General features: G+C 40.7%; 1 protein-coding gene across 2 annotated transcripts in view; it reads left to right on the forward strand.

Moving 5' to 3' along the window:
- CERS3 (ceramide synthase 3) overlaps positions 1-21041 on the forward strand; it is a 51550-nt gene extending 30509 nt beyond the window's left edge. For both annotated transcript variants that reach the window (XM_074880083.1, XM_074880084.1), the window contains exons 10-11: positions 636-792; positions 17336-21041. In XM_074880083.1, coding sequence (XP_074736184.1) covers positions 636-792; positions 17336-17467 — 289 coding nt within the window. In that variant the 3' untranslated portion in view covers positions 17468-21041. The remainder of the gene's footprint in view (positions 1-635; positions 793-17335) is intronic.
- Positions 21042-22569: the final 1528 nt, after the last annotated feature.

Below are 22569 nucleotides of genomic sequence, written 5' to 3' on the forward strand. Positions count from 1 at the left end.
ATTAATAGTTCTGAACATTGATCAACACAAGGTTTTAATTTCCTGTAGTATTTTCTTTCAGAAATGCTGATGTCTTTTACTTTATTGTTATTTTTTGATTAACTATACAAGTGATCCCCAATCATTTTGCTTCACTGAGTTTCTTGTTCTTGAGCTTAGAAGCAAAACGTGATGAGATTAAAGGGATTCAAAAGGCCCCAAATAATATAGAAGTAGTGAAGTCTGAAGATGAACAAAACATATGTTAATTAACAAAAAGCCCTGTTGCAAAGCCTGTAGGATTTTCTTTTGGAGTGTGGATTTCAGACTAGAAAGAATTTGCATTAAAAAAATGGCATAGAGAAGCTCTGAGTTGCATAGTATCTAGACCACACAGAGCTCAAGATTTTAAAAGATTGTATTTTTTCTAAATTTATTTAGAATACTTTTATGCAAGACTCAAATTTCTCATCTTCTGAAGTCTCTATTTCAATAGAGATGCATAATCTAGTTAGTACAGGGCTCATTAATTAATCTGTCTTCTTTGCAGACCTTTTTAATATTTTGTGGAAATAATTAATGTTTGGAATTAAAAATAGTTGTAAATATCACAGAGAAGAAATCTTGCAGCATTAACAGTGACCTTTATTTTTTAGGATTCTTCGTGCCACATTGTATCAGCCTACATACTACTCCACGACTCCTGTCATAGCGTATTTTTTATTCAATGGGCAGCTATTGATCCTTCAAGGCTTGCATTTATATTGGGGTTACTTAATATTCAAGATTTTGAGACGGTTCATTTTCTTAAAGGTAAGCAATTTTGCTTCTGCAGAAAGATGTGTGAAGTGTCAAACAGATGCTAATGCCTCCGATGTATTTACTTGGAATTTCTTATTGTTTTCCTGAACGTTCATGTCAGCATTTTTGATAGGGATCTACAAAGTATAGAGATGTTCAAATGTGCTTTCTACCACTCATTGTCACAGCTAAGGTCATAGATCAGAACATCAAAACTTCAGCTAGAAACCTTTTTCGCCTGTAGCTGATGTTTTGCTCTGATAGTAAATGAGAAATGAGCTCTCTTAAAAACTGAAACCCTAAGATGGTGCAGAACTCTTTAGAAATTCCTGTGTTCTGAGTGAAAGCAATCTTTTCTCACTGGACTTTGTAGGAACATACCAAAAAAGGAGAGGAGAGGTGAGTGGTGAGATCTTTAAATACTGCAGAAAGCTTGTAGTCAGAGTTCTTCAGGTTTATCTAAATCTGAGGTCAGCTATACTTAAACACTGGTTTTGGATTAAGAAAACCATACGAAGCTGATCTGGTATTGCATTATGACACAATGAAATACTGTCATATTCAACTGGAGTAGAGAAACAGTGCAAGTCTGGTGCTGCCATAATCTGCTTTTACCTTGTACAGGAAACTCGTGGGAAAAAGCTCTAAAGAGAACTTTGCTGCCATTTAAGTCTTGTGTGATTCCCTGAAGTAGTAACATTTTCACAAGGTCTCTTGTCATGAAGTGTGCATTGTAGATAAAACATTTAGAAAAAGCATTTAGAAAAAGACTTTGGAGAATGTCTCTTAAGATTTGACATAAGCATTGACAGGTATATTTTTGCTAGTTAAGGTGAAACTCAAGTTGTACTATTGAAAAATGGTATTTCTTTTGAGGATCAAGATGCAAAAACTTAATTGGAGCTGACTCTGTCCTCTTATCTGAAGCAGTTAATACTGTGAAGCATCTTAAGGAAATAGAAATATTCCTTTCTACCCGTACTTAATTGTTGTTTGACTGAAAACAGACACCATCCTGTAATTACTGGATTATTGGATTCTTTCAAATCTTATGCAAATAGACAGATGGATATCATAGCAAGACCCAGTGTCTTCCCTAGAAGAAAACTGCAGTTACAAACTCAACCCTTGTTAGACAGCAAACAGCTGTACATAAGGGACAAATCTGTAGAAGAAATGGCTTGTGTTGTTCTGCTTCTAAAACATGCTTCTATGTTCCCTTAGGCACTGAAAGGCTTCTATTTCTTGCATGTCACTTACCTCTGTTAGATTAATTACAAAATTATTTCTGGCCTGGCTTGTTGAATGTTGAAACTTCTCATTTTCTTTTTTGATTTTGGCCTTGTTTCTGGGCTGTTCTTATACAACTCTTCAGATGAAATCAAGAGGGACATCCCTCTGCCTTGCAGCTGAGGAAGGGAAAGGCTTTGGCATAGTTCTCCATCCACAGTGGTCGAGGTTGTGAGAGTACAGTGCAAGAAGGTCTTCAGACACGGTGGTGAAGAGGACATTAGGAGGCCAGCTATATAAGGCCATTCTGCCCTGCCTGTTTATATGCCTTTAAGGGGCAGAAATGTTTTATTTTGAGATAAGAGCCTTTTTGTATTAGTCATTGCTAAAAAATGGGAAAGCATCAAGCCTGCATCCCTACCATGGATTTTTGATTCCTTATACAGCTCTCTGAGAAGACGGTTTCCAAATAACATTTTTACAGTGGTAGCAGCAGCAGCCCTAGCCCTTTTCAGTCTGTATGACTTCAGCTGGCTTGCATGTGCAGCCTGTTTTCCATAGCGGTGGCAAACTTGGCTGTGAAAGCAGTCAGTGCCTCCAGAGCTGTAAAGGCAATGAAAAGAACGGTGTTTGCAAGGCAGCAGCAATACCAACATATTTGTTATAGACATCCTCCATGCAAATAGCTGTTGTTATTTTAGTGAAATACCAGTAAACCATCATCCTTGTATTGGAAGGGTTTTGTTTCTCTGCCCAAGACTTTTAAGTTTTCATTCAGAAAACAGGCAATTTTTGACATTTTTCTTGAAGCAACAGTTAGCTACTTCGGATGGAAAAATGAAGTCATGATGTAACTGGGAATAGGGACTGATGTTGTTGTTTAACTGAAGGAAGCTCCGAGCATAGCAAGGGTCTATGGAATTTTTTCAGTGCCTTCGGAGCCTTGAGCCACCCTGAGTTGTTGGGCTCACTAGTGGAAACCACCATGGTGCAGCAGTTAACAGCTCCTAGCATCTGTCCAGGGGCAGGTGTCTCTCCTGATCCTCTCCTTCTGGACTATGTCATTGCTGTCTGAAAGTCAGTGGGCTTGAATGTATTTATTCTCAGTGGGGCAAGTTAAGGGACTTGTCTGGGTCAGACATGAAAGGTGGGACTTGGTGGGGAAGGTAAACAGGAGGGCCCAAGTCTCCAGGATGTCACGTACCCACCAAGTCCCCTTTGCTGTTATTCAGAGGGTCACACAGAGCTGTGTCACATCTTGAATCTAGACCCACAGCTCTAAGCAATGCTCTTATCTCCAAACTGTGGCAGGAGGATTTGTTAAAGGTGGGAATTAATACAGGAATGACATCAAGTACTGCAGCCTTGTGAGCTGTGAGCTTCTTCCACGCTTTACTCTTGCCCCTTAGGAAGAGATGGCTTTGGTCTGAGACTGGCTGGTCAGGAGCTCTTCATCTCAGATGTCACCTCCCCTCTGCACTAATAAAGGGGACAATTATCTATCCTCAGTCCTCTGGGATAACTGCTCAGCTGACTGACTTGCTTCAGTAAAAATGATCTTGGACTAAAAATCTTGTCATTTCCCTCCTCCCAAATACTGCAGCCAGAGATGAATAAAAAATGAGGAAGAAGGGAGGAGATGATCTTGCTCTGTCCTTCTGTGTCCTATTTTCTCAGGCATGGGAGTCTCTGGCCCCAGAGCTGGTAGCACAGAGCAGCACTGGTCTCCAGGCTCAGGGCACTTGTGCCACCTTTCCCATGCCCCAGTCCTCCAGAAATACCCCAACAAGGGGGAATTCTGCAACAACAAGCTAAGCTGCACTCAGCTACTTTGCATTAAAAAGCTTTTTATTTTTCTATGGGGTTAAACTTGAGGGAACAGGAGTATTAAATTTTTCAAATCAAAGATTGTTCTTCTGGAAAATATAAAAATACCCAAAAAGGCACCCAAATGTCCTTTCTTGTATGACATTTTATGACCCTGTATATGAGTAAGGCATACGCATGTAAGAAAAGCCTTTCAAGGTCAGACTTGTAGCCATGTATCTTAGATCAGTTCTGCTGTGAGAGGAAGAAGGACATTTTTCAGTGTAATTTCTTTTCAAGTTAGGTCAGACAATTGCAATGTTAGCTGCTGCCTGCCATCTTGATGTCCAAGGCCTTTTGTTGCTAGGAAACTCCGTGTGTTTCTGTAATATTGTTCAATTACATGGTTAAATTACCCACTTGTATCAAGTTTCAAGCACCACTGAAACATGTCTAGTCATCATGTCTGCACATATGAGAATATTTTAGGAAAATTGAAAAAACATATAGAGAAGTATGTACATATGCACTGATTTAAAATACCTCGCCAGGAAAATCCCATGGAGATTAAACATTTTATTTCCAAGGTCAGAAAAAGGGAGCGAATGACAGCAGCTTATAGCCACATTATTATGGCAAATTAAGACGTAAAATATATGTTAAAACCATTACACACTGAGTTAAGGTTTTGGGACTACAGTGCTTTAAATATTGAAAAATATGTGAGAGTTGTAGGAAATGGGCATTACATCCACATGACTCAGATACTTCAAGGCTGATGCAAAGTCCATCAATGGCAGAAGGTAATGGCAGGTTTCTAACAGACTGTAATGTGACCAGGAATATGTTTTCTTTCTCTTTTAATTGTCTTGTCACCGTCAGACTGCCATCAAGCAAGGCAATGAGCTTCTTGCTAATGGTCACTATGATTTAGGAGTCATCAGCTGCATTTTTGTTGGATTCACTGTGGTTCTTTCCTCTTCCTGAAGCAGAAGAGACCCTGCAATGCTGTAGACCAGGCTTTTGGACTTGTCACTATTTAAAAAAATTAGTAGGTGCCACCTCTGTATCTTCAATATTCCTTTGGTGTTTTGTACTCAGTAAGCAGGCTTTTCAAAGATTTTTGGTTGGACATATCCTCGTCCATGGTTTATTCACTCCTTATTTGGTCCAAATTCTCAAGGGAATGGTGAGAGTTAGTGTTCAAAGGATGAGTAATGACAGACTAGGGGTAGCTAAAAACGATAAGAAAATACTATTTTGGGCCTGTAATGAGAGCTGTGAAATACTTGTCATGATACTTCTGGTGTTTCCAGCAATTGTTCTTCTACTTCAGCATTTTGTTCTGTCTGAGGATTGCTCTCATACTGAGAAATCTCTGCCAGTTTGAGTTAACTTTCTTTCCTTTGTTCTTTCTTATATACTGATACTGGGATGCCAGTGTAGAGTCCTTGGCATGAAAAGTGGTTAGCCATATAAAGACTCCTTAAAACAGTTACTCCCTTTTCTGTATCAAAAGAAAATATACTACTAAAACTGTATCCCTAAAAGTGTGCCCTATGGACTAGAATACTCGATATGTTTTATTATTAATGTGTAGGCAAGGTCTGAAGGTCCTTTGGAACACAGACATAATATGCTCTTATAAAACTTGCCCTCACTACTTATATTGAAGAATAATGATTCTTCACACCTGCAGAGGTGCTGGCCTGTGTTACTTTCTTTCTATCTTGTTGTGAATTTATCTCTTTAGAGACTTGTGTAAGTTTTTAAATTAAGTTATACAGTTCCCAGAGGCCATACTACCTGCTCCTGACAGATGCCTTTAAGCTGAGTTTAGTCTGAGGCTATTCAGACTCGTCTCAGCTTCTGCAGAACTTTCCTGCCCTGGGATCCTTTTATTATTTTTCCTCTTACTTTTTTGTGCTTGATCTGTTTGCATCAAACAGATCTTTTTCTTTTTAATACTTCATTTGAATCTTATATTTATTTTGTAACCACATGAGTCCTGGGAGTATGGAATTTCAGTGCTGAACTTGGGTGAGAATTTTCTTGCTCATGAAACACAGGCCCACAGCACGTTATTTAAAGCAATGGGGTTTTTTTGGTTTGTGGGTCCTTAAACATTTCCCCATGGAAGTGCAAACTTCTGTACAACAGATTTAAGCCCCTAGCACTTGTTTTGCTTTCCTTAGTTACCTACAGAATCACAGAATCGTCTAGGTTGGAAAAGACCTTGAAGATCATCCGGTCCAACCATTAACCTAACGTTGACAGTTCCCAAAGAATCAGATCAGATCTATATCCTTTAGAATTAGACCATGGATCCACAGTGGTTAAAATCTACTGGTTTACCTTTATGAAACGAGAGTCACTCTTCAGCCTCCGCTCGCCCAGGAGCACTGTGACTGCGAACGCTCGGCTGTTCTGACAGCTGAGGCAGCACTGACTTTCTCACTGAACTGTGCAATAATTTGAGATATTTAATCCTAAACAGAAACCTTATTTTTAAAACTGCACAGAGGAGAAAAGCTCTATGTAACATGGAAGTGGAATAGCCTCTAAAGAGATTACATTTTAAATCTCTTTTGTGGCAAACAGAATTGGATCCAGCATTCATGTGCTGGAGCTGTGTGCTGTCCGGTGTGCATGAGACACACCATAGGTGAGATGAGCTTGATTGCTCTTAGCTAATAAACTGACTTTTAACGTGAGCTGTGAAGGGTCATCTCAGGAACCTGTTCCATGCACGACAGTGCTGTGCTTCCATATGCTGTGCAAATACTGGGATGTGAAAATGAAGCATGAAATGAATATTTGGTTTTGGCATGCATAGAAGTTTATTGGACTCCTAAAAAAATCAGACTTTCAGCTGATTTTTTTATTCTTCTTTCTGAAGCAGTAAAAAAATCTATTTTCAGGACATTTATAATCAGAAAATGAAACTTAATGAGAATTAACACATTCAGTGAGAAGTCATTCATTTCAGAAAAATGTCATTCTACAGGAGTTAAACAGAGGACAAGGGTTTAGTTTCCTAGACCAGAGGCACATAAGTTTTGTTTTCTTTTACTTATGTGTTTTGTTAAGCCTGTGCTGTGCCAATGGCTATCAGGGTGCTGATAAAACGGACCAGAAGGTGTGCTTGCCTTAATTCCAAGTAGTCGTTTTAAAAGCGGTAATATATTTTAGAGGATAATCTAGTTAGTTACAATTTTATGATGCTGTGGGACTGGGAAGTTGTGGAAAAGCTTTCACTGGAGATTTTGTGGTTACTTTCTAGGCTGGGAAGGACCAGTACACGCTGATGTCCCGCTTCAGAGTTTAAGTTCTCTGAGTGAAGGTTTAGCACAAACACAAGACAGATTGAACTAGATTAGCAGCGGTTGCCTTTTCCCCATTTTAAAGGAAAATGGGTTATGGAGAAGCTGAATTTGTTGGTTCTCAACAGATAAATATTTATAGCAGATTTTCTCAGGAGGATAGCTTATTAGGGGAACAAAATAGGACACATGAAAGTTTTCCCTCTTAGACATGAAAACCAGTCTATCTGGGAACCTTCCCAGTTGATTCAAATTATTGCCTTTGGGACATGAGCTTTTTAATAGCCTGAAGATGGGAGCTAGCCAGCCAGGTCAGCAGCGTGAAGGCTCATGCCCTAGTAAAGGGAAATTACTTCCTGTTATGACTTTCTTTCATCTGCATATTTCCCATTCTGCTACAGCAATCTAGTTAAGACCAAAGCCTGGCTACATGTCTCACTTTATGCTGCCAAATTCATCTGAGGGAGGAGGGGTGAGAGGCAGGCAGAATAAAGCATAAAAGAGTAAAAGGTTCACTGCTTGGTATTTACAATGATAGGCAAAAAGGAGAAAAGCCGCTCTGTGCACGCTAGGGAGCTCTGGAGTCCTACTCTTACTGGGGATTTGAAGTCAAGGCTGACCTCAGTAATGTATATTGTCCAAGTGTGTAACCCAGCAGAGTCTGTGAAAGAGGAAAAGCCACCAGTTCTCTACTGCACAAATGTTATGTGCCAATCCAAGAGCACTGTCTGGTCTCCTTTGCCTTGGCCAGTTCATTTTCCTGGCACTGTGAGTTAAAAGGCAGATTGCTATTTAAAACTTTACTTTTTACTCCAGGTTATGAAAGGGGTCAGCAGCTGAGCAATGACTTCCAGGGAGGTATGTTATACTATGTGCTAGAATATACTTCTCCAATTTCAAAACAGCAACAATATTCTTTGGAATTTTGATTTTTAAACTTTTTTTTAAATCAACTCTGTTTAGAATGTCCATAATTCCACAACACCTCTCACTTGAATATTATATTAAAAAATCAGGTAAAGTTTAGAAAACTTGAGGGCTTTTATGACCATTATGGAAGAATGAACTAATGAGAAACTGAAGAAAAAGATTTCTGAGCGTCTGATTGGAATAGATGGGCTTGATAAGGTATGCTGGGATGGGAGCATTAGGACAAAGTACCCTTCCACAGCTCTGTTACAACACACCACCCACACCCTCACGACTGTGCAGGAGCAGCCTCAGTCCTGTGGCCGTAGTCCCACAAATGGGGTGTGTGGATGCTCCCTTTGCCTCTCTCAGGTTAGCTGTGCCGTGAGTGGGGCTGTGCAGGTCTCTTATGTGCTGCAGTAAAAGTCTACTCTTTCCCAAGCTGCTGAGTTTGACTTCAGTAGGACCTGCAGATGACCACTGCCTCTAAGAATAGAAAATCAAAACTATATGTAATTCTGAAAGCAAAGCTTCCTGCCCTGGCCAGTTCAGCAGAAGTCTGCGGTGCTGATATGGGGCCAGGTTCTCAGCTGGTATAAATGAGCAGGGCTCGACTTGAAGTCAATGGGATTGTGTTAGTTTTCACCAGCAATGGATCTGGCCAAACAAGCACCCCCGCCCCTCTCTCTGCATGTATGTCTGGCACAAGGCAACTCTAATTTTAGTAAATCCCTGATCTAAATGACTCTTTTTATGTAAAAGCTCCTAATTCAGATATAAGACAAATGTTGGTAATGTTTTTGCTTTAAAATTAATTGATTTACCTCACTGTTCACAGAAGGGCATTTGCTGACAGTTTTTCTGGCTTCCCTTGTTAACTGCTCATATCTTTTAATTTTCTAGCAGGATATTTATGAAATGTTCCATTTGTTGCTAGTTTTATATATATGCACCTATATAAAAACTATATATATATATATAATAGTGTGCATATGTATTTATTTTTTCAATTGCCAAAAATCAATCCACAGAGCAAACCCTAGGCCTTCTGCAGAACTCTTGATGCCTTCATTTACTATTTTTAATATATGCTGCTGAGGTTTGAATTGTGACTTTGTTATGAGGTGAGTAATTCTTGTACTTTCAGAGGGGTTCACAGTACTGCAATCTGCTGAATCGATCAAAAAAAATCTTGAAATAAAGCTAGGTAATGATAGATTATTATCAATTAAGAAAGGAAATTGTCCTATCTTGTATCTAAAGAAAATATATTTTCTTTACGGAAATACGGAGTGCTCCGTAATCCTTATTACATGCGAAGAAGGGAGAAAATCCTAAAAGGAGCAGTCTGTCCTCCATCGTAACACAACTCTGATAACTTTGGACCAGGCAGCACACTGCAGAGCTCACATCATCGGAAAGCAAACCAAGCCGATCAGTCTATCAGTCAGGCAGTGATGGGTGTGAAGCATGGGAGGGTAGGATTTGTCTGGCCTAACTTAAGCTGTGCTTAGCCCAAGTTCAAGGATCCCTCAGTAATCAGTGGAGGAAGAGTGGTGTCTCCAGTGAGCAATTCACAGTGTCCAGTGTTGTCATCCAACAGTGCTGGGGCAGGTCACCCTTGGAAGACCCGTTTCTGTTGGCTGTAGGGCTGTCCTAGATACCAGTCTCTGAGTAGATACCTGACTTTCAGAATGCTGAACTTCACTGAAGTAAATCCCCCACCAAGTGACTTCAGCACACAAGTCTCAGGGACTTCTAAAGCTATTTAAGAAACTTTGTTCATTAGGCACTACTTAGAGTATTATATATCCAGCCTTGATATCAGGGTGTTTAGAAATACTGTATTGACATGATTTTAGGTATTGTGATATGAATGTCAAATGAAAAGACATTACTCATTAGGGATGTGACTTGAAAATTAGATTGATAATGTTTAAGTGTGGAGATAACCTTTAGATACATCACAAAAGGAACGGAATGCCTCCTAACAATGAAAACAGAGAAATGAGCACCCTAAGGGACACTTTAGATAGGAGTGCCTATCATTGACATGGTTGTATACTTTGTGGTTTCAGGATAGTTTAATAGTGCTATAAGGCTTCTGTAGGAATATTCTTTAGCAGCTGTGTTGTTTCAAAACATTCATCTTAAGTGCAGTATCATACCTCACTGAGAAAAGTGTGAGTGTCTGATCAGCTGTTTTGTGGCCAAAAAAGCATTATAAGGAATAAAAGTGCATGTTCTGATAAAAGTTCATACCACTGAACTCCTTGGCTTAATGCAAGTTCTGTCCTAGGGTAAAAAAAAGTTCACTATAGAGAACAGCATCAAATGCCTATTATATTGTTCTTTGTTTCTTTGCCAACTGTGGATTTAAAATTGGAATAATTCAAAAAGCAGTGGGACATTATGACTCACTCGGTACCTCCTGGGCTTTTGACATTATCGTAAAGCAACATACACTTGAGTGCAAGGTTTAGTTAGTGGATTTCAATAACACAGCTAGCAGACTTTATTGAAACCACAGAGTACCTGATTAACTGTAAACAATGATTTATTTCTTCTGAACAGCCAGGGTATTATAGCTCCGGTTACAGGTGTGTTATGCTGAGTGACAACACAAGTGATATTTTTTTTTGGAGGTTAAATTTACTCCTACCATCAAAATCAGGGACATGTTCTAATAGTAACATCTAGTTTTATGGGACTATTCTTTTCAATATTTGCGGAATTAGTGTAACTTTTCTTTTAATTTGTTTTTCACACATCATCTTTGAGTTCCATCTGAAAATTCCCAGTGGAAAGCTTGGGGAATGGGTATTACATAGAAGAAAGATTAAATAAGAGGAGTTTTGGCCACAAGATGTCCAAAACAATTAGTCTAGAAAGTCTGCATCTTCATTTAAAAACTGCAGAAAGCAGAGTCCAACAGCGCATCTTCCATGGAAGATCAACATTTTTTATGTTGCCTGGTGTGTATAAGCTGAAAAGGGAAATATATTTTCCAATAAAATCTTCCAGGCTGGAAATATAGAACAGTTTGCTTGAATCCAAATGTATATTGCTTAGTCTCCACAGGAAAGTAAAGACATATTAAGTCATATGTCAGCTGAGCTGAATTATTGATGTTGAATTAAACATATTGAACTCAGAGATTCATCAACTTTATAGTATTATTTGTTAGAAAAGTACCCCCTTCTATCTATTTAGACTGACTTTTTATTATCTCACTTGTTTATTATCTCTTTTATTTGAGTCAGTGGTTACTGACCTGACTAATAGCTTTCATCTTGGTACTACAAGCTGTTTCCATATGTGCAGGTGCTATGGAATTTATTGTCTTTACACTGAAAAATCAAGATCTAGTCAATATGTTTGTAGGTATTTAAATGAAAATATTCTTCAGGTAGAATTAAGGTATGAGATTTAGGACATTCTGATTTTAATAAGATGCATTTAAGAGTTGGGAAATTCCAACTGAAGGATAAGAGTAAATATTTGAAAATCCAAAAAATTAAATTTCACCAAATCGGAAACCACATAATTAAAATTGCAGAATCAGCTGCGAATTGCTTTTAAATATCTGTCCCTGCTAGAAGAAATCCAGTTACCTGTGTGGATGTAAATCATGCTTAACCTAAATGATTAATTGTTTTTAGTCTTGCCCAGGCAGGGGCAAAATTGAAATCTCCTTGAAAAACCTTGAGTCAGTGATGATCCCAGCAGGTGAGTTAGGCCTGGTATATCCAGGAGCTGGGACTGTTTAGTTTGAGGAGGAGAAGGCTGAGGGGAGACCTCATCGCTCTCTACAACTACCTGAAAGGACATTGTAGAGAGGTTGGTGCTGGTCTCTTCTCACAGGTAATTAGCGATAGAACAAGAGGGAATGGCTTTACACTGCAACAGGGGAGGTTCAGACTGGACATTAGGAAAACATTTTTCATAGAAAGAGTGGTCAGACAGTGGAATAGGCTGCCCAGGGAGGTGGTGGAGTCACCATCCCTGGATGTGTTTAATGGTCGTTTAGATGAGATGCTGGGGGATATGGTGTAGGGGAGAACTTGGTAGAGTAGGGCTGATGGTTGGACTCGATGATCCCAAGGGTCTTTTCCAACCTGAATGATTCTGTGATTCTGTGATCTCCCACCCCACCTCCAGACACAGTTATACCAGTGAGAAAGAGCTTGAACTGGTACGGACTGATCTTGCCTACTTTTGCCTGTGGTAAGGCACAGCAAGCCTGTATCATCCTCTCTTTCGTTCAGCTCGTTAGCTGACCCCCACCACTGTACTCCCAAACTCACACCATGAATTTGTGCAGCAGACACTACGCTACTGCCTTCATCATGGCAACGGAAGTTATGGCACGCCTCTTAAAATGTATGTGCCTTTGTCAGGGAGAGGCTGGATTGGAAGCTGATTCATGAAAAAAATGTTGTAGCCACTGAACTTCACTGCAGAAACATCTTCTGCTCAGATATCTCTCAGCCAGATTCTTTTTCTCTTTCTCCATGCTGCCTCAGTGGGTATTTCTGTTTCGGAGCATGTCATTATAGTAACAACTTACACGTTGAGACCTCGAGTTAACAATCTGCAGTAAGGCACATTGACCCGACAAAGCGTTTGTTAACAAGTGCCCTTCCCCTTCTGAGAAAGCAGCAGGCATGTTGCTAAGGCTTCCTCACTGTTTATAGGATCAATCCACGTTGCTACAATATATTTTTGCCTGTTTTTATACTGCTTGGCACTGCCTTTCCCTCCGCTCTTACACTTTCCACTTTAACTACCGCGTAGCAGATACGAAGCGGTGGCTGCTTTGCGACCTCAACGTGCGCGTGGCCAGAGATGTGCCCAGTAAAGGGCAGCAGGAGAGAAGGGGGGTGTCTGCCCAGTCCCACTTCTCCACCAGTGAGCTTCAGATGGTGTTACCTGCACATAGGACCAGGAAACCCACGTTTCCATCTGTCTTCCAGCACAGCCGTGTCCTTCTCCCGATGCCCTCGTCAGCTGTAGCAGAAAGAGTGCAGCGCCAAGAGCTTGTCAAGAGGGATGAGATTTCTGAGTGCTTTATTGAGAGACAAACTTGCACAATTTAGGAGTAAATTCTGTTAGTTTAGATGGAGATTTGACCAATGTTTTTCTGGTTACAAGAGGCTGGGAAGTGGCCTATGAAGTTTGCTCATTGCTTATGTTCAAGAAGTCTTTCTCCTTGGTGAAGTCTCTTGGAAGGTCCTTTACTGTTCATGTAATAAGATGTGGTGCTAATGACTTGGATGATACACGTTCTAAGAGCAGTGAAATGCAAGAAGCCAAAACTACCTTAACAAATACAGTTCATTTCACTAAGAGAAGCAGACTGAGCAGCAGGTGGAAGGGTTAAACAAAAGGAAAAAAGATTATAAAAGTTTGCGGCTTTGGCTTCACTACAAATGGCTCTCTTGCAGACTTTATAGCATTAGTGTTGCTTCTCATAAACCTTGAAACCATTCATCCATTTAGAAAGATTAAATTGGTTAGTCATCCAGAACATAAAATATACACATCCATTTTGTCTGTTACCCTAAACCATCTGAAGTATAATAAATGCAGTTGATGCCATTAAACCAAAGCATTGAGTATTAATGATGGCCTCAGTTGTGGTATTTACAGTTTGCCAGCTCTTGTGTTTCTGATAGTATATTCATCTGTTGTTGCTCAGGGACAGTAAGAGCGGAGTCTTGGAGTTGGAAAACACAACTATAATATATGATGTGAGGGGCTCAGAGAAAACATCTTGCTATTAAAGCAGGGAAAATCCTAGAAATGTTACATTTTTTGTTATTCTTAGAAGGTCAAAGTTAAGAGGCACAAGCTTCACTTACAATACCTTACTACATTTATAATGGTCTGTTAAACAGTTTGCAAAGACAGGTTTGTTTGGTTTTCTAGTTACAGATGAAGCTATTGCTATTTAAAGTTCTGTTCTGTCACTTAGACAAACTAGACAAAGAGGGCCAGACTCTTCTAAAGCAAGAATTTGTAGAGGCACTTGGTCAGGAAGCAGGTTCATGATTAAAAATATAATAAAAACCTACACTTGATTTAGCAGCATTTTTTCTTGATTAATATCAGGATTTCAGAAGTAGTACTCTTTCCCAGAATTAAGCAAATTTGCAATGGTTGCTTCAGAATGTAAAGAAATTTAATTCCTGCTGCTTTGAAATATGTAAGACATTATCTCAAATGCAGGGATTTCCAGTGTGCTGGAAAAAACATTTACATGTTTTTTAATTACTACATAGAGTGCCTTTAATCAGAGCATCCAGCTTGACAGCATTAAACCTGGGAAGCAAATCCTATCCGAGCTTCCAGTTCCATGCGGGAAATGCCAGCTCATTCCTACAGGAAACAGGAATCAATGTCACGTATCAGCCAGCATTCAAAGCAAAGCAGACTGCCAGCTATTCTTAAGCATATGCTTGAGTACCAGCAGCCTCTGTGGACCACAATGAGGTACTCGAAATATGCTCTCCCGAACTTTACTGACTCAAATCTATTCACAATGAGCACAAACCATTCCTCCTCTGTCACTCCCCACGTTTGCAGCCTCAGCCAGACTGCTCGGGCAGATGAGAGTACTTCCAGTGAGGCTAGCAGATTCTGCATCAGACACTGTACTTTGGTTTAGTTTGTGGGTGGTTTTTTTTTCCCTGAAACATTACTGGCAGAAAAAAAAAAGTAACAAGCCTCCCCCCACACCCTCAACATTTGTCTTTTACTGCAAATACAAATTGCAAAACTACCAGGAGTGAGAGAGGTGATCTGAAAGAGGCAGAACCTCATAAATTGTTTGTGGGGGAAAGGCTGTCTTTCCTTTTCTCTAACTGATGGCATGCCAAGTTTATTTTACAGTATTTACAGGAAGATTTGTTTGTTTTGATACCCTTTGTATGTTGTTAGGGAAAAGGCAAAAGAAAATCTCCAGGAATTTTATAGTTTCTGATGAGACAGAGTTTAGGCTTTAATTTTCTTTCTAGTCCTATACATTTTACTAGAAGTGTAATGTATAAAGGGATATGAGATTGCAGTTGGATGAGTTATTACTGAGCTGTCATTTATTTTCTTTATATGAATTTGGTGCTTAAGAAAGACCTCAGACCAGCAGGCTAAGAAAGTGAAACTGTTAGTTCATTCTGAGAGCAGATACAGGGTGGGAAGGAACAACACTGGTTTCTCCTTTTTTGCATCTCATCTCTGACCTTGGCACATCACTCCAGGAGCGGGAGGAACGTGCAGTCTCTGGCTGTTTAGCTGAGGTTCAGACAGATGACAAGGAGAACAAACTTATCTGTGACAGAGTGTCCCTGGTGTGGCTGTACAGGCAGCAGGTTGTCTGCGCAAGGGCTAACGTGCCTGCCAGCTCCAGCACGCAGCCAGAGGCGATGCACTCAGGAAGAGAAGCCTCAGGTCTCCCTCAGCAGACAGTCCTGCAGGCCAAACACCCCCACGTTACACAAAGACACCTGCAGTCCTCAATACTTGACCGTTGACACCAACAATGATCTGGCTGTTAAATTTTGGGATTTCCCATTAACAAGCTAGATACCCTGGTTCTAATGGGTAAAGGACTGCCACAGGGTGAGGGCCCAGGTTTTGATCCTCAGCTACAGGAAAACTCCTGTTTTTAAGTGGTCTACTAAATCACAAGATGCTGGAGAGGGAACAACTATTGCCCCATCTCTTCCAACGCAAGAACTAGAGTGTATCGGGTGAGTCTATTGGGTCTACCAGGCACCTTCCAAGTAACTGGAGAAACAACCAGTGGCCACTGCTAACCACACAGGAAACTGCTGGAGGTGGAGAGTTTCTTAGGTGCCTGCTTTGATCTCATTTCCATTCTCAGTCATCTCTTAGGCAGGAAAAAGTGTTTACTTGATTTACAGCATCTTTAACTAGAGCATCCTACCCTGAGTCGGCAGAGCAGGTCATCAATTGGTATGGAAAGTCCTTCCAGGGAGGCAGGTAAGCTCTTGTAAGCTTGTTGTGCTGAAAGGGAAATAGAGGTGTTTGGTTATAATTCCAAAGCCTTGATTGTTTGAACCAACCTTCTGAACATATTGTAGGGTCTTGGGTTATGGCAGGAATTGAGAAATAAGGGACTAATGGCGTATTTTATGTGCTATGACAAATTGTCTTAACCTCTCCCTGACCTTTGCTGTAAAATACTGGGTAGACACAATGTCTTTTCTCTGTGTGGAGGAAACATTCATTAGCAAGTGTCATGTTTGACTGTCTGGGGATGAAGCATGATTGCCAAATGTTAGAAGCTGTTCCTATAGAGCTGGGAAGGGATTTTCGTAAGGGCAGACTGTCTCGCTGACCCCCTTCCATCCCGGCTAATGGAGCAGCCATCCCTTCCTTCCTGGCAATCCCTGTAGCAGGATGATATCCCCAAGACGTATATGATAGCTGCATAGACGTGGCCTCCCCTTTGCAGATGTTGACGTGACATATACGCTGTCAAGCAGGGAAGAATATTTTAGGGTCAGTAAGTCTCTTTAAGCAAAGTTAATACCAGGAGATGCTGGCACAACTAGTCACTGTTTAGTTTACACCTGTCAAAAGCAGGCAGCCTCTCAACTCCTATGTTTGGGCGAACGTATCCATCACATTTAGCTTTTATACAATGTTCTTTTCATCTTCCCTGCACTTCACAATTGTTAATTAATCCCGCAGCACCCAGGGATTACTAGTAACACTTTACAAGGGAAAGCAGAAACAAGCAAGAGGAGGTCAAATGACTGGGCCAAGCTCATGGAAGAAATTTTGTTTAAACATAAGGTTCTGCAAGTTAACTGGTCTGTCCTTGGATGTCAGCCTCCATTTCAGGGGGAGGGGGTGTTTGGGGAGGACAGTTTTGAGATTGTCTAGTGTATTTAGAGCTCCTCTTTCATTTCTTCCCTTTAGCACTTTTTTTTTTTTTTGCTGAGGCATATGCAGGACAGAAGAGTTTTGTCTTCAGAGGGTGATGGGGAATTTCCAAGAAGGGAGAATGTCTCATGTTCGGGAACTTTTATGCACCATTTTTTCATTTTGCAATTACAAATGGGGGCACCTGCCTAATGAAATTAATGGGTTCTTTTTTCAAAGTCATTGCAAAGATCCAGATACCCAGTTTGCTTTAAAAATAAAAGACTTGCTTGTCTGGCACCCGCAGGCCTTTTTGAAAGATCTGCACTGATAATAGCAATCCAGTAACTTATCTGCAAGTGTAGAATGTGCCCACAGTGCTTTCTTCTCCCTAGGACTTGAAAGATGAACGAAGCGATGAAGAGGAAGAAGATTCTGTTACAGATAATGAAGAGGAGTCCACAAAGAATGGCAACAAGAACGGCTGTGGGCCAAGCAAACATCTCCTAAACAGCAGTCACCACTAGCTCCCTCCTGCCTCACCTCCTGCAGTAATTTCTGCTCTGTTTTTAACACAACCTACAGGATAGAATTTAAGTCAAAAGGCTTCTGAGAGACTGTGATTGATTTATTGCTGGCTACTGGACCTGGAAAAAAGCCCAGTTCAGAGGGGAGGGAAAAATTTAATAACATGACAAAATGTGTTAATGACCCACTTTCTGAATCGTTGCGAAGTGTTTGGAAAGACGTTTGGGCACACTGACTGACGGTGCTCAACCAGGTCAGAGCTCAAGAGCATCAGATCATTTAGCGTCCCATTGATTTTAATGTTGTTTTTCAATCTGATGTAAGATATATTTCACCAAGCAGTTTAATTCACAGATGTTTTGTGGTAGGTAGGTAGTATGAACTCCATTAGGAACCAGAAGTACTCAATGTGGGAAAAATTTGACAGTGGTGTACAGTGACTGGCATTTTAATCTTTACTTTTCAGTTTAAACCCTCATCAAAATGGCTATTTTTGTGAGTTAGATTTCATTTCCTGGAGGCTAACATGGAGGAAGTCAAGTTACTTGCCTGTGAAGAGCTGGCTTCACTGCAGAAATAGAGTCTTACTCCAAAATATGCTGTATCATAGATAGCTCAAATATTGTATTCTAAGATTTACCTGTCAAGGAAGTCACTGTTAAAACAGCAAAACTCAGCCCCGATTCTCCATTGAGCTCCAGGTTTTACCAATGTCTTTCATCTCAGTCATTTTGGCCCAGTGTTAGAACAGAAGGTGCAGCGGGGAGGGAAGACAATGAATGAAATTTGGGCCTTCTCTCAGGTTCTTTTGCACTTCTTATTTGTTTTCAAAACTGCTGAACACCCCTTGCTCCTGACATATCTACAGCCTGGAAGATTAAAAATAAATCTCATCCATTCCCTTCTTACGAGCCTCTCATGCAGTGGCGTTGGATCGGTGTCTTCTCAGGAGCTCGCCTGCTAAATTCTGTTCTGTGGTTCCTGTGTGTTCACTGCATGTATCTGGGCCTTGGGGGAGCAAGGGACCAGCAAGGAATGTCACATTGTGGGTGCTGTGTATTTATTTGACATCAGGATCTGTATTTCCATCTCTGCTTTTTTCAAAAATTGGGAATCACATCAGCTAGAGCCAAACTTGGATGTGAGTACGTGACTTGGGCCACATACCGTTGTTTATGCTGTAAGAAGTGGAGGAACAGTGGATGTTTTATCAGCTCCTCTTACCAAAAGTGCCTCTACCCTAAGCTTGCACGTCTGTTCTAACGCTAGCCAGAGTGCAGCAGCATTTTAGTCCCGGGGCTTTCCAAGGAGAGCCTGGGCCTTTTAAACAGGGTGGTTCCAGTCTCATTTCCAGATGCATTAGCTCACAAGGTCATAAATGATTTGTGTCATGAGTTTTAGAGGTGAGAGCCTCTCCGTGTGGTTCTACAGTAGCTGAGATCATCTGGTGAACTAAATCCAGTAGCTTGCTAGAGACCAGGGGGACCACTGCTAGAACAGCCTCAGTGCAGAGCTTTTGGTTCGAAAGGCTCTTTTCCCCTTAAGGCTGCTCGGGCAGGAACTTGGTGACCTACGGGAAGCACCATATGACTGACTTGTTTTCTCAAGATTTCCTTAGCAAAGGAGGATGTAATTCAGTGACTGAAGCATTTGAAAGAATGGGAAATGTTTGAGATCTCAGATATGAAGAAAGAAGTGTTTTCTGTGCAGTTACAAGAAACTGTAGGAGTACTTTGTTATAGAGGCTGGTCGTGTGGAAATATCCATGTATGATCCATTGAACTAGGCTGTGTTTCATTTTTTACTTATATTTTGGACCATGTAATACCCCAAATGTTCATGTTTTACCACAAAGAGAATTAGACTGAGGAAGGAGTATGGCGTTACAGCTTCTGTGAAGGATGGGAAATGTGCAGTAGTGGAATGGGGCTCCTGAACCCGTGGTTGTGGTTCAGTAGCGCTGCTCGGGCTGAGCGGGCAGGATTCCCTCAGCAGTTGTTGTACAGCGGTGTGCTTCCTTACGTCGCTGTGGAGAATACCTTAAATACTGCCGGGTGGGTTTATTGGAAGTGTAAGTACTTATTACATCATCTAAAGCAACTGGTGAGTTTGGCAGGGTCACAGTTGCTTATCGGAGCCTGTTTATTGCCTACATGAAAAGAACTGGCCTTTCCTCACAAAATGTAGAAACCCGATGTCTTGGAGGCTTTACACTCCCTTTGAGAGCAGTGGAGACAACGATGCTTTCTACAAGACATAACAGGGTTTTGGGAGATGTCCAGGGTATTATCATTTAATTTCGGTGCCAGAAAGCTTTCCTGCTATGACTAGGAAAGGAATTCAGGAAAGGAAACACGAAGAACGATGTTGTCACAGGAGTGAGCCTCTGAACAACTACTGAGTTTTAAACTGGAATTTATAGTCTCTTTGAGGCCAAATCTTGCCCTTCCTACTTGCAGAAGTCTCCCACTGAAGCCAATTAACTCTACTGGAGTTCTGCCTAGCAAAAATTTTGGATTGCAGTTATCCAACCTAATTACAAGACCTGTTGTTTTAAATCGATGTGAAACTAGGGTCTTAAAGGAAGAGTAAAAGGTAGATAAATACATTCAAACATAAAATGTTGAGGCAAATTTTGGGTGAGTACAGAAGAATATGGATGAAAATAATGTCCTGAAGGTGAAGATTAAGTCTAAGCACAGTAAATAACCAAATAACTCCATGCCATTGCAGTTAGGGGTATGGACAGAAGGAAGGCTGTGGAAGGCCCTTCCGGGGTTACTGTCATGGCCAACCAAAGTGATGAGACCTAAAAATTCTGAATGTAAACCACGAGGTGCTGGGGATAAACACCCACAGCACAGAAGGAAGTGGGAACAGACTGTCACAGTGGGCCTGGACACAGGTCCTGTGTTAACATCAGATTTGTCACTCCTGAAGTTACATGCATTTCATTTTCCACTTTTTACTGACAGAAACTCAGCAACAAGCTGAGGTCACAGGGAACACAATTCCTGCTAAAGAAACCAATGTCATGGTGCTTCAGGATTTTCAGTCTTAACATTTTTTTAATCTTATTGTGAAAAGAGTCTTAAAATGCCAGTGCAGAACAATTGTAGATCATGTATATGAGCACAGATGATAGACTGCAATACGTTATTTTTACCATTTCACAAAATGGGTCCCAGTTTATCGATTTGACACTGTGCCTCTGGCTTTGCTATGTCACTTTGACCATGCCAAAATATTTATGGTAGAATTATAGACCAAAAATGAAATCTTAGTTCATTAGACTCAGCGGAAACTCTTCTGTTCCATTTAATTTCTCTGAATTTTGTTCATGTTCATTTCTCTGAATTCCTGTCCATGTATACTATGCTGCCTCTGTACTTGTTTACTACAGAGATGTACCAGTCTAATCTGGATTTGGTTTACAGATCTCCTTTACTCCACAGAACTCATTTTGTCAATGTGTATTATTCAGTATAATTATCTTTTTTGTTCTTAATGCCACTGAATTTGTCTGGTCAGTTATACTACAGGCTATAAATAAATATTTTTTAAAAACAGGTATCTATGTAACGATTTCCTTGTTTTCCCCACCTTGCAGTTCCTCCTCTCCACTTTCCATTCCTTACCAGCTTTTCAGTGAGGGCCCATTCAGGAACCAAGTCCTTATTCTTCCAAGTTTTTCCCTTTCCTGGAAAAGGCTGGATAACCCACACCCCTCTTAAGAGGTAACAGCAATTGCTGTAAAGAAACTTGTGTTTTCTTGGGCAATTCATGACTGGAGAGGAAGCAAAATGAATGGGTGCATCATCCATCATTTGCATTCAAGATTTATTTATGCTTTGTCTAAAGTACTTGAAAGTGGTCCTATGTACCCTAGGAATTACTCAGTCTAGAATGCCAATGTGTTTTTGTATCTTTACTCAGTTGGTTTTTGTTGTGCATATTAGGGCTGTTTATGAAGTTACATGTATTTGGGGAGTGTTAGACTAATATGCAAATACAGAGATAATTCTTTTTTTCCCAGAAGTGCTTATGTTTAAACATTGGCTGAGGTGCTGTCGCCCAGTTAGATTGCTGTGGGATTACTACCAGAACGCCTCATCATAAGCACACTTGAGACAACTCAGACATGGATCTTAAACTGGCAAAAGCAGGAAAGCTCCACTGAAAACAAGGAAACTGTGCTGATTTGTATTAGCTGAAAAGCTGTTCCATATTTCTTATTCTTTCCATTTCTGCCTCCCTAGTTGGGAAGATCACAGAGGTTCTGACTTACCATATCTTCCCATGGGCAAACAAACATAAGGGAAGGTGTTTCAGCCCAAATAATGAACTGTAGCAGAATACTTCGGTTTTATTATCTGAATTCATTTTTTAAGCTTATGAGTAAGAATAAAGTAGATGGAAAACAAATCGAACAGGGATATGTGAGTTTTGGCTACAAACAACTTGCAAACTGTGAAGAATTAAAAAAAAAAAAAATTTGCTGATTTAGAAAGAAAAACACCATCTCCACAGGCACTTCCCCCAGCTGTGGGTTTGAAGAACAACAGACAACCAGTGGGCAGAAATGAAAGTCCATGCTGAGAGTAAGAACACAGCCCAGTTGTGAAAACGCCCAAGAGAGTTGGTTTGATGGCCGTTAGCTGCCCGAGAGCTGGGGAGCCTTTCTGTGTGGGGCAGCAAACGAGCCAAGAATGTACCTCTGAGTGATTTTGCTGGTCGTGTTCAAAATCACCAAAAATGTCTGTTCCTGTGTCCTGGTCAGTTTTACGGGCTCCCTCCTGCTCTGTCTGTGCCATACAGAGCCACGGTTTTGTTTCTTGCCTACAGAGTTTGAGCTTTGGCTGCCCAAGGTGTGGATGTTGAGGAGGATGAACGCCTCTGGCTTGTTGAGGGTCATGCAGGATATTTGTATTCCCCCTGAGAATGTGATTTCAGCTTAGAAAATTTATGAAATTATGTGATGCCCACGCTTTAGAGACAGAGAGTAAACAATGTCTGTCAGACAGCAACACAGCACTGTGAGTGACCAGCATCATGGAGAGGGAGCTGAGCTCTCCTGAGCTGAGTTTCATGAATAAGAAGA

This window comes from Strix uralensis, chromosome 11 (assembly GCF_047716275.1).
Source record: "Strix uralensis isolate ZFMK-TIS-50842 chromosome 11, bStrUra1, whole genome shotgun sequence".
Classification (NCBI taxonomy): Eukaryota; Metazoa; Chordata; class Aves; order Strigiformes; family Strigidae; genus Strix; species Strix uralensis.